Raw genomic sequence first — 10,833 nt, 5'->3', positions numbered from 1 at the left:
AGATCGTGGTGGTTTCTTTCAACAGAAGAACCATTCGATCTGTTTCTATGTACAAAACAACAACAACAAATTGAACTTCTAAAGCTTCAGGATTTTTTTGGGGAAAAAAAAAGAAGAATATGGGATTACTTTCGAGACAATAGTTCTAGTTTTAAAACAGTTATTTTGAAATAAAAATGGTGGAGTAAAGGGAAGGTTTGGGGACAAGGTGATAACTATACTATCACAAAATTAAAATGTGAAGACCAGTTTGGAATCATTCTAGTGTATTCAATTCATGTTGTGATCTTCAAAAAGAATTTTTGCACTGGTTTTAAATTTATTTGTTTACTTTCTTAACAAAACACATTTTTTGTTCACTACACACACTTTACTGTGGTGAAAAGTTATCCCTTTTTGGTTTCACAATAACACGTGTCCTTGTCAAAATGTCAACGTTATTTTAAAAAACATGATTCATTCGATGTGTTTCATGAAAAGAAAGTTGTAGAACTAATCACAATTTATTACCTTCCCTTTAACCTTCACAAACAAATCGTTTAAACCCCCAATCTTCTGGTATGGACTTGGCCCAATTTCATAGAGCTGCTTAAACAGAAAATATTGCTGAACAATTGTCTGCTAAGCAGAAATGAGCAGGATACTAGTCACAAATTGTACTTGTGACATGGAAGTTTGGCTGGTAACCATATTTTGGTAAGCAAAATTTGGTTGTGCTTAGCTAGTTTTTCTGCTTAAGCAGCTGTATGAAATTGCGCCCTGACTTGAATTGATACTGTAAGTGAAGAATGGTGATCGGGAGTTCAGAATTCGGCAGTAAGCAGAGCCATGAAACTGGGGCCCCATGTCTTACTATTAGACCACTCAGCTTTTCTTAGGGACAAAACGTTAAATCGTTATTATCATCACAACATTTCTGATCCATGTGTTTAACATGCAACGTCATGAGACTACATTCTTGTACAGTATTTCCACTTAACACATTCAAAGAAAAAATTTTTTGTGGAACATCATTCATTGGCAAAAAATGGTGGTACTAAATTTTTACAATATTTATTTTACAAATTCCTCTAGAAATGTCCATGCAGAAGTCAAGTCTGTAAGTATTTACTTAAAAAAAAAAAAAAAAAAGGTTTTTAGTTTTTTTTTATCTTTTTCTTATAAAACTCTACAATTGTAAGCATTAATACTAAATGTTAACAACCAAAAAACGGCCAACTTACATGTTTTAACTTGTGAAGATGGCGCCTACTTATTTACAGTAAAAGACATGGCTTTTTTGTTATAAATTAAAGTTTGAAATATACATCTTTGAAAGAAAAGAATGAAATTAGGATTTTTAAATACAGCTGACCTTAATGGTCATTTTAATATATGCAATGCTTGGATAAATATAAAAAATAATAACTTGAATTAAGGGACAACAATTATTTTCATCTAAAGAAAGTAATTTTAACTGAATACAGTTTTCTTTTTGAGGTGGTTGAACATTAAGGTATAAAAATATTGAAGAGAAAACTTTGGTTTATATTTTCGATGATCGTTTTTTCATAATTATTGTTCAGCTTTTAGACTGCATTCTAAGACAGGGGAAAAGGCATCTAGCAAATAAAAAATCTTTGGCGCGACTTTAGTTCTCTAAGTAATAATTTTTAGTAAAGGTATAATGTCTGATAAACTGTGTATATAATTTTAAGCAAATTATTGCTTTGTTTTGTTTTCAGCATTTTTGTTGTCAGCCGATAAGTCTGTCTGATATAAAAATGTCAGCCTTTAAAGTCAAGTTTTTGGTACATAAAATTGACATGGTTTTATGAACTCACGCCCTCTCACCTTTTATAAATAAGTGTTATTTTGTGAATACATTTGTATTCCAACAAAGAATGAGTAATCTTAGCGACTCAATTTTGCCTGGGTCTTGTTTCATAGAGCTACAAAAAGTAGCTTAGCACAGCGCAACAATGCTTACCAGAATAAGGTTACCAGTCAACATACCATCCCACAATGTATCACATGTGACTGGTGTCAAGCATAACATTGCTGACCACTATTTTCTGCTTAAGCAGCTCTATGAAACAACAGATTCCCAGTTTTTTTCCCCAAAAATTAAACTCCTCAATTACCAAATCTACTCTTTACAAAAATGAAGAGTATTTTTCTTTCCTTTTTTATCCTAAGGGGTTACAAATATTTAAAGAGGACTATAAAATCAGCCTACTTTGGAAGTGAAATGTCGTCAGTCAATTTGATTCTAAAAGCTAAGCTTCTCTACCTAGCAACATTCAAGATAAATAATCAATTCTCTCAAAATTTCAAAATTTATACAGATTTTTGAGTTCTTTATTCTGATTTCTGGTTGAGAAAAAAAACACTTCCCTTCCAAACGAAATAACTTCTCCACTCTTGAAATTCAAGAAATAACAAGAGTGAATTTTACTTTACGAGTTCCGCGTAAAAAAAAAAACAAAAGAGTTGATGAATACATCATCAGCTCCTAAAAAATAAACAATAAATACAAACAGAGTCCAGTATCAACCAGAAATCAGTTTAAGACGCCTCCCCACCGACAAAATCGGGCGGAAAATGAACCATTCATAGAAAAAGAAAATGTGGGAGTTTAAGAAGTCTTGTTCCCGGACTCATCGGAGTGTGGACCATCTTAGCATTGCAATGAAGAACGTGATGAGAACAAGCAGTGGTGAATGTCTGAGTCTGGTGCTGGCATTATCCGAGGATTGGGAGTCAGGGTTTTGTTTGCTCTGCGTCTTTTCCTGGACCTGCTCCGTGAGCTTGTCTGTAAAAACATAAAGAAATTGTTGTCAGTTTTATAATTTATCTCTAGTTCAAATGATGTGCGCAACATGGTAGGAGTAAAATATGATATCACAAGCTTAAACAGCTCCCTCAATGTGGTGAAAAGCTCATTGGCTTAGAGTCCAATTTCATAGAGTAGCACAACAAAAATATGCTAACAGAAGGTCCCAGAAAAAGTACCATGTCATATGTACAATCTGTGACTGATAGGCCTATCCTGCTTATTTTGGCTAAGCAGAAAGTTGCTAAACGGAGTTCTCAAATGGGCCAAGGGGCCTATCTCAAACCTCGGCTTGGGCTCCGGCTCCAGGCTCGGCCTGCTGATGTTCGAACCACCAGCGCTTACAAAATACACGCTGCTCCAAAAAGTACAGGCCTGGGGGCTGCGCTGCGCTTCCCGTACGCAGCGCACGGAGCCCAAGCCAGAGACGGAGCCCAAGCTGAGGTTTCACCAAACTCTCCCTAACTTAGGATAAATCTAAGGATGAGTTAAGTTCTGTATCCATAGATATTAGGACACATTGAAGCCATCCTAAGTTAGTTACTCGTTCTAACTCGAGATAGGATTAATCCTAGCGTTTTGTGAAATCAACTGCAGGTTTCAAAGTTGTTAACTTACCTGGTCTTGTTGTTCTTGCTTTGGTGATGGACACAGTCGGTCGTTGTGTTGGTGGATGGGTCATGGGGTTTGTTCTGGGCATTAAGGTGGGTTCCGCTGTGGCTGGAAGCGTTGACTGCCCTGTTGGTACGAACACTATGAATAGAAGAAAACAATATTTATAAATTATTTTTAATTTTTTATTTAGATATATTGCTGTAAATTATTTACCTGTAAATAGATTTGACATTCTTGTAAAAATACTGTGACAGTTTTCTGCTGTTTTCTCATCAAATATTTACTCTAATCAGCTGAAACTTTCACATGTGAATCTTATTTTATCGTTCTTTATAGCGTTGCTTTTATATAAGGATTTTTCTAACATCTCAAAACCACTGACAGCCACTTCGAGGTGAGGGCTATACTTTAAAGCCATTGGACACTTTCTGAACGGAAAAAAAATTAAAAGTTCACAGATTTACAAATGACTTACAGGGTTTACAGAAGGTAATGGTGAAAGACTTCTCTTGAAATATTATTCAATGAAATGCTTTACTTTTTGAGAAAACATTAAAACAATTATCAATTCTCGATATCGAGAATTATTTTAAATACATGTCATGACACGGCGAAACGTGCGGAAACAAGGTTGGGTTTTTCCCATTATTTTCTCCTGAATCTAATGACCGATTGAGCTAAAATTTTCACAGGTTTGTTATTTTATATATAAGTTGTGATACACGAAGTGTGGGCCTTTGGACAATACTGTTTACCGATGTTGTGCGATTGCTTTAACTGATTTGAGCCGATTTCATCTTAAGATGAGTTGTCAGTTTCAACATACTGATTTATGTTGTGACATCATACTTTGCTTAGCAATTAAGATTGATTTGCAGTTAAGATCTATCTTAGCTCTTTATGAATTCAAGCGCTGGTTTAGAATTCAGAAGGTCAAGGGTTTTAATCTCTCCCAAGGTGTTCATACATCAAGGGAACTAGACTTATAAGGAAAATGGGGCTTTACAGAATTAAGTTGAACTTACCAGTAGGTCTTGGTTTAATGTAAACCTTGACTTTCATGTGATGTGATGAGCAGAGTCCGTCTTCTTCAATACCCAGCCCTCCAAGAGAACCATCGGATGTTGCTGTATGGACACAAAGACAATAAGACTAAATGATAAGACATTTATAATTCATCAACAGATTTGGGTGCCTGTCAGTGTGACACTTATATGACCCTGTCAGTTTGGCTTTTGTGTTCCTGTCAATTTGGTTTGTGTTGCCCAGTCAGTGTGACACTTTTGTACCGGTTACATCTGACCGTGTCAGTGTGGCACTTGTCACTCTGTCAGTGTGACACTTATGACCCTGACAGTGTGACTCTTTTGTACCAGTTACCCAGACCATGGAGGAAGGAAGGGAAGGAGGTATGTCGGTGATTACGAGGTGTTGTTTAACGACTGCGGTACCGCAGGTTCGACTTTTGAAGTCCCTTCGTTCGAGCTCCTTCTCTTCCTTTCTCCATGCCCAGACTCTGTCGGTGTAACACGTGTGACCCTGACAATGTGACACTTTTATCCCAGTCAGTGCGACAGTTGTGACCCTGTCAGTGTGACACTTGTAAGTGTGGTTCTTAGGTCACAGTTGGTGTGACACTTGTGTCCTTGTCGGTGTGGCTCTTATGTGTGACAATTGATTCTCGGTCAGTGTGGCACTTTTGTCATTGTCAATGTGGTTCTTGTGTCTCTGCAAGACAGTGTGGCTATTTAGAAAGAGCCTGCAAGGTACTTTTTGCACAGTCTGGCTGCAATATGAGACACATTGTTTTAAACCATTGAGCTTGAATTTGATCTCCGTTTTTTCTTCATAAAGAATCCAAAATGTTTTTTTTCTTTCTGAAAGCTCTGTTGAAGTAAACCATACTTACTTATAAAATAGTAGGTGGTACTATGAGAGAAGGTCAGGCTACCGGGGAATGAAGAATCTTGCTGGAACAGCAATAAGTAGGAATTATCCTCGTACGGCCGATTGCAAACCAATAGATCTCTGACTGGTCCATCGTCGTGATCTGTGCTGCATGTCTCAAAGCCGTGTCTGGACACCTGAGTGAAGGTCAGGTATTGGGCATGAAGGCGACCGGTCGTTGTGTTGGGTGTTTTGGGGCACTCGATTTTCACCTTGTCGTTGATTTCCGCTTCCACGGAGAGGCCATCTGTGCCGAAGCTGGAGTGAAAGAGAGGAGAAAGAAATCAAAAATGAGTTTCGGGAAATAATCTTTAATAACTTATTAAAGTCAAAAAACGGGTTAGATTCTCTCAAGTCATTACAAAGTTATTTGGTAAGTTATTCAGTAAGTTCGATCAGAGACCATTTGTCGACCACTAGTCAATATTCCAGTGATTGGTAAACTCTATGCATATTCATTTAGGTTTCACCAATGCATTAAATACATCTTGGGTACCACGCGAAATTGCTGAATGGTCAACAATAAACAACTATAGTCCCTTGATCAAAATTGCTCTAGCAACATCGTTGAACAACTGTAAGCCCACACTTTGACAGGTTATTTCTAGGCATATGCTGGGATACACCAAGGGAGAATACTGGTCTTTAACAATCACCAAAAATATACCCTGCATAAGCCTCACCACATTAATCAGCACACTTCTCAAATCAGGACTGCGCCCCATGCCGCCCCCTTCCACCACCCCCCCTTCCAGGTTTCTGACACCTGTCCGTTGCAACGAGTTTAATTAATGACTATGTCACTGCAAATGAGTCCCCAAACCCTCACTCCTTCTATGTACCCATCCATCAAACGGGTGCTGGAATTAGGAGGTGAGGCAGTTATAGTACGATCAACTCAAATGTCAATTAAGGAGATTCCACATTCTCTCCTACAATCTCAGTACTTAGTTCTGCGAAGCTAAAGTCTGTTCAGACTGCCTCTAAGCTACCAGGCAATCTCGGTGGTCTAGTTGGTAAGACTGTTCTAGATTGGAAAAGGTTGTGGGTTCCCATCCCACCCAGGTAATCTGCCTGTGATTTATTTCACAGAACTGGGGAAAGTACAGTGCTTAAAACACATCGGTGTTAGGGTAAAACAAAATGAAGTTCTTTATCCTAAATGCAAATTTAACATCTATTAGAGATTCGTTCAGACAGACATAAAGTTTCATTTCATTTATAGAAAAGTTTTTGAGAAAATGCTGAAATCACAACAAATCCTGAGAAATATTACGACTATCAATCACTGATTCTGACAAAAGCTTGCATGTATAAAGTGTGAGAGTGTGAAAAGTTCAACTTTGTGGAGTGAAACTTTTAGGCCAGATTTTGTTCAGTCATATTTTTGTTATCCATCAAAATCTAGCGGGCAGCTAGAAAGGAACCAAAACATCCTGACGTGCGTAAACATCGACATACAAAGTAAAAATGTTGCCTCATTAAATCCATACCCACTTAAACACTTCGACCTTATAAAATCTTCATTTAAACTACGTCAAACAACAGCGTTTTTCCTTACTACCCTAACACCCATCCACCTTCTATCATCTCCCCACGGCATCAAACAGTTTCAAATTCCTCCCCAAAAGTGAATTCAATTTCAGCAAGGGTAATTTGACTTCTGATCATCTGAGCCACGAACTCCGAGCCCTGTGTACATAAAACAGCCTGGACTCCATCCCAAAGCTAGCAATAAGCCTGCAGAGAGAGTCTCCCCGGTGGTATGCAAACTGACTCGGCAAACACAACAGAGCAAACATGAAGAGCCAGATCCAAAGAATCCTCATATTGACACTGGGTAAACTTCATTTAGCGGCTGGCCCTGACGCCGGGCGAAGATATCGTTAGAGTAACACGGTAGCTGCCGCGGCTTATGAAAGGATTTGGATTGAGGTTTGGACGGCTTTTCACCTGGCATGTCAAGTGGCAATTGGGAAAAGTTTAAAGAGGTAGGCTTTTTAACAATCTTGTGAATGGTTGGAGTTGACTTTTAGAGTGGTTGTAAACTGTCCTCAATGTCCCAGGTAGGCCAACACCAAATAAGACATTGGTATTTTTCTTCTGTACCCGTGCTTAAAAACAAAACAAACAACCATGTGTATCTAATCTGCTGCCCTCTTGTGGCAAGTATTAAACAAATATTTACCAACATCTATTATTCAACCTCTATACAACCTCAACAGTACTTTCTAGAAGGAACTATCCTTCTTGAGTTGATTTTCTTTAAATTCTTTCTTGAAATTCTTTCTTGAAAGTGCAAGGAATGGTTAGAAAAGAGACGTTATACAGTTTCAAATGGATACCACATAACTTGTGGTCAGTGAAAGCTTGGAGGTAGAAATAGAAAGACAGTTCTTCCTCCATGGTTTATGCATGGAGGTAGAAATAGTGTTCTGCCTGTGTGTCCTTGCTGGATGGTCTTTTCAAGCATAGTCCTTTCTCTATGATCCAAGCTATACCACTAGACTGCTAAATGCAGCGCCATTCACACAACCCACCTCAGTAAACATACAAGCTGACATGACTCCCAAGTTCAAACAACACCTTCACTACTCCTTTCAACTCGTTAATCCGGTTTTAATTCCTCGACAAAGGACTCTTAAAAGCAGACAGCACAATTCAATGTTTACTCTCAGCTATTGTTAACACAGCCACAAACCAAATCACTAGACACTGTTTTAGAAAGGTCTTTGTTTAGAAAATCCACCAGCAGAATGAAAAGTTAAACAGTCCCAAAGTGGCCAGGACCCATTTTCATAAAGCTGCTAGCAGAGAATACTGCTTGACAAATTCTTTGCTAAGCCAAAATTCTTTGCTAAGCCAAAATTGAGTCAGGCACAATGCAAACTCGATGTAATTTGGGCTCGTAAGATGTTTCTGACAAGCTATACTATTCTGCGCTTCGCCACTTTTTGTGCTAAAGTCTTATAGAAAACATCTTGACTTTTAGAAAGTCCTTCACAAACAATGACACCCCTAATGGCTTAATTGACTGTAAACTCTTAGCACCAGCTCTATTGGATCAAGGGTCGGTCCACAATGGGTAAGAGGGTTGTTTTTAATTTCCTTCAAAGGTCAGTATTTACTGGATAATTGGGGTATCTGTGTGTGTTAAAATTATCAGAGAAAGACGGATTTAATTAGAAAGGAAAGCAATACCTTGTGAAGTGATTATCACAAGATTAAAAAAAATCACTGGGCAAATGTGTTTTGTTTGGTTCACAGTTTGTTTAGTAGCAGCTGTGCTCATCTGTGTGTAGGGGCAAGGGCAGGGTGTACTTTCAAATTCACTCCACAACTACAAAAACCATGGACAAAAACTTACTTGAAAAAGCACTGGAGAGCTGTTGATATTCTTAAACATTGTTTGAAACGGCCTCCTTTGAAGTAATGTAGTTATAGGGAAAGGGGTAATTTTTTACCCACAAATTTCTACTGGAGCATTTCAAAGGGCACCAAGATAAGGACCAGGGGTATGCAGGAGATGTATAGTGCCTGAAACTGGGACATTTAAAGGGGTACAGGGGCAAGGAGGCAATTGCCTCGGGAAGAATCATGCATAGTCTTTGCTCAGTTCAACTACAGTTATCAAATATTTTGGTTTATGTTTTTCAGCAGAAGTTTTGCTTTTTCTATTTTCAAATCTCAGATAAAAGTAGTTGTCACGACAACAAAACAAAAAGCTATCAATCATGCAGGTTCACAGAAGTTGGGGGTTAACTTATACAAGAAAAAAACTCTGCTTCATTGTCTTAACGTCTTTAAGATGCAAGGCATGCTCATAACTTATTGCAACTTTTCTGGGGGATCAAAACAAAACAGCCAGACGTGATGAACGTTGCAACTTATTTGGGGTTGAGACCGAACAAAACAAAACTAGCCTGACAAACTGTTCACCTTTTAACGACAGATGAAGTTTTAAGCACCTGGTAATTTCAAGTCTGTGTAACATACACAATTTGTAAAGATTGACATTTTACTCTACTTTCCAACGTAAACATCATTTTACACCAGGTATACAAACCCTTTTGTTTCTTACCAACATCAACAAACTTTTGATTTGTTATTTATCACCGAGAAAAGCAAAGTTTGGCATGAGAGTGGGGACCTTTTGGTGACCCCCTTCTTGGGGTTCATCTATCACCAAGCCTGAGTTGGAGGGGCATAAGGGGCGAACAAACAACCAAAAGCACACCTTCAATTTGCAGGTGCGAGTCTCATGAGATCAAATGCTATCGTGACAAAAAAATGTATCATGGCGATTTTTCACACCCCTGGCCGACGTTTTAGCTGTCAACTTGTGAGGGAAATTCATGGGGCAGGTGATTTTCAACGTCGAGTTGGAATTTTTTCCCTTCTTATCATGCTTTTCCTGATAATTTATTTTCTGGAATGACGGGTTGGGTTGGGGATGTGGTGGAATTGTAAGATGATTAGAAAAAGACTCTGCTAGGGTCGAAATGTCAGGCCATTAACTATTTATTGCATTTTATACCATAGGTCTTTTTGTTTGGAAAGCATTTTGCGACAGCTAATTATATTTCCGCACGACATGATATCGTTAATGGTTGTGCGTGACAAAGACATTATTTCAAGGAGTAGATTACTTCTATATGAAATGTTTTTAAGGTACAGGATCATACTTAAAAGTATGACGTAAGATCCAAAAAGAGTGTGCAGTAAATTATAAAAACTGTGTTCACTTTGCACACTACATGAATCCATCCACATTTAGCTTAACAGCTTTATGTCACTGGTGGGCCCTGATAACTACAGAGCCAAGTGTCTTGAAGAAATGAGAAAAGACTCTGCTTTTCTTCTAGTCATCCAGGTCAAGATGCTAACCCCCCCCCACCCCGGACCCTTGAGGCAGTTTCTTGGATCAGTGCATATCTGACCCTCTTGTCCTCCAACCACAATACATCATCACCTACTTATTACACTGTTCACTGGTACCCATGCCATGGCTAGCTGTCCGCACCAACATCATCATCAATAACCTCTACCCAAGGGCCTTTTATTGCTACATCCCATCCATCAGCATGGCAGAATTCGGACTTGCTTTTCACAGTTTGTGTCTATTCTGTATAAGACTAGATCCACTCAAATTAACACTCCTCCCCCCCAAAAAACAAAAAAGTCAGGAAGAAAGAACAGCATAGTATGATTAAAAACAAACAAATTATATTTAAAAAAAAGTGGCATTGTAGGCGAGTTGCATGAAAATAACTTTTTGAAAAACAAAACTGTGTGTTGGGGGGGGGGGGCATGGACTAGAGACTCCGAGCCAGTACTATTGGACCCATCCTTTAATAATAGCACCAGGTCCCAAAAATTTCAGACAAATACAGGTCAACAAATTTCAGCGATAAATACAGAAGGTCAACTAAACTGCAGGGAAAGTACAGAAAGCT

The 10,833-nt window shown here is 38.4% G+C and overlaps 1 protein-coding gene across 1 annotated transcript; it reads right to left on the bottom strand.

The window, feature by feature from the left end:
* Positions 1–736: 736 nt before the first annotated feature.
* Positions 737–7,228, bottom strand: LOC117299531 (ephrin-B2-like). Its single transcript, XM_033783078.1, has 5 exons — positions 7,155–7,228; positions 5,340–5,635; positions 4,456–4,557; positions 3,434–3,568; positions 737–2,794 (listed from the first exon to the last, which is right to left on the bottom strand). The coding sequence occupies exons 1-5, from the start codon at positions 7,226–7,228 to the stop codon at positions 2,640–2,642; spliced, it is 762 nt and encodes a 253-aa protein (XP_033638969.1). The 3' UTR covers positions 737–2,639.
* Between the last annotated feature and the right edge of the window lie 3,605 nt (positions 7,229–10,833).

This window comes from Asterias rubens, chromosome 14, assembly GCF_902459465.1.
Source record: "Asterias rubens chromosome 14, eAstRub1.3, whole genome shotgun sequence".
NCBI classification, from domain to species: Eukaryota; Metazoa; Echinodermata; class Asteroidea; order Forcipulatida; family Asteriidae; genus Asterias; species Asterias rubens.
Note: the sequence above shows the minus strand (reverse complement) of the source record. Positions and strands in the feature narration are given on the sequence as shown.

Excerpts from the sequence above, each read along its gene's own strand:
- LOC117299531 (XM_033783078.1), bottom strand. The coding sequence starts at position 7,228 with ATGAAGTTTACCCAGTGTCAATATGAGGATTCTTTGGATCTGGCTCTT. Across the intron at positions 5,636-7,154 it reads TGCTCTGTTGTGTTTGCCGA|CTTCGGCACAGATGGCCTCT; the intron begins GTCAGTTTGCAT and ends CTTTCACTCCAG. Across the intron at positions 3,569-4,455 it reads CATTAAACCAAGACCTACTG|TGTTCGTACCAACAGGGCAG; the intron begins GTAAGTTCAACT and ends TTCTATTCATAG.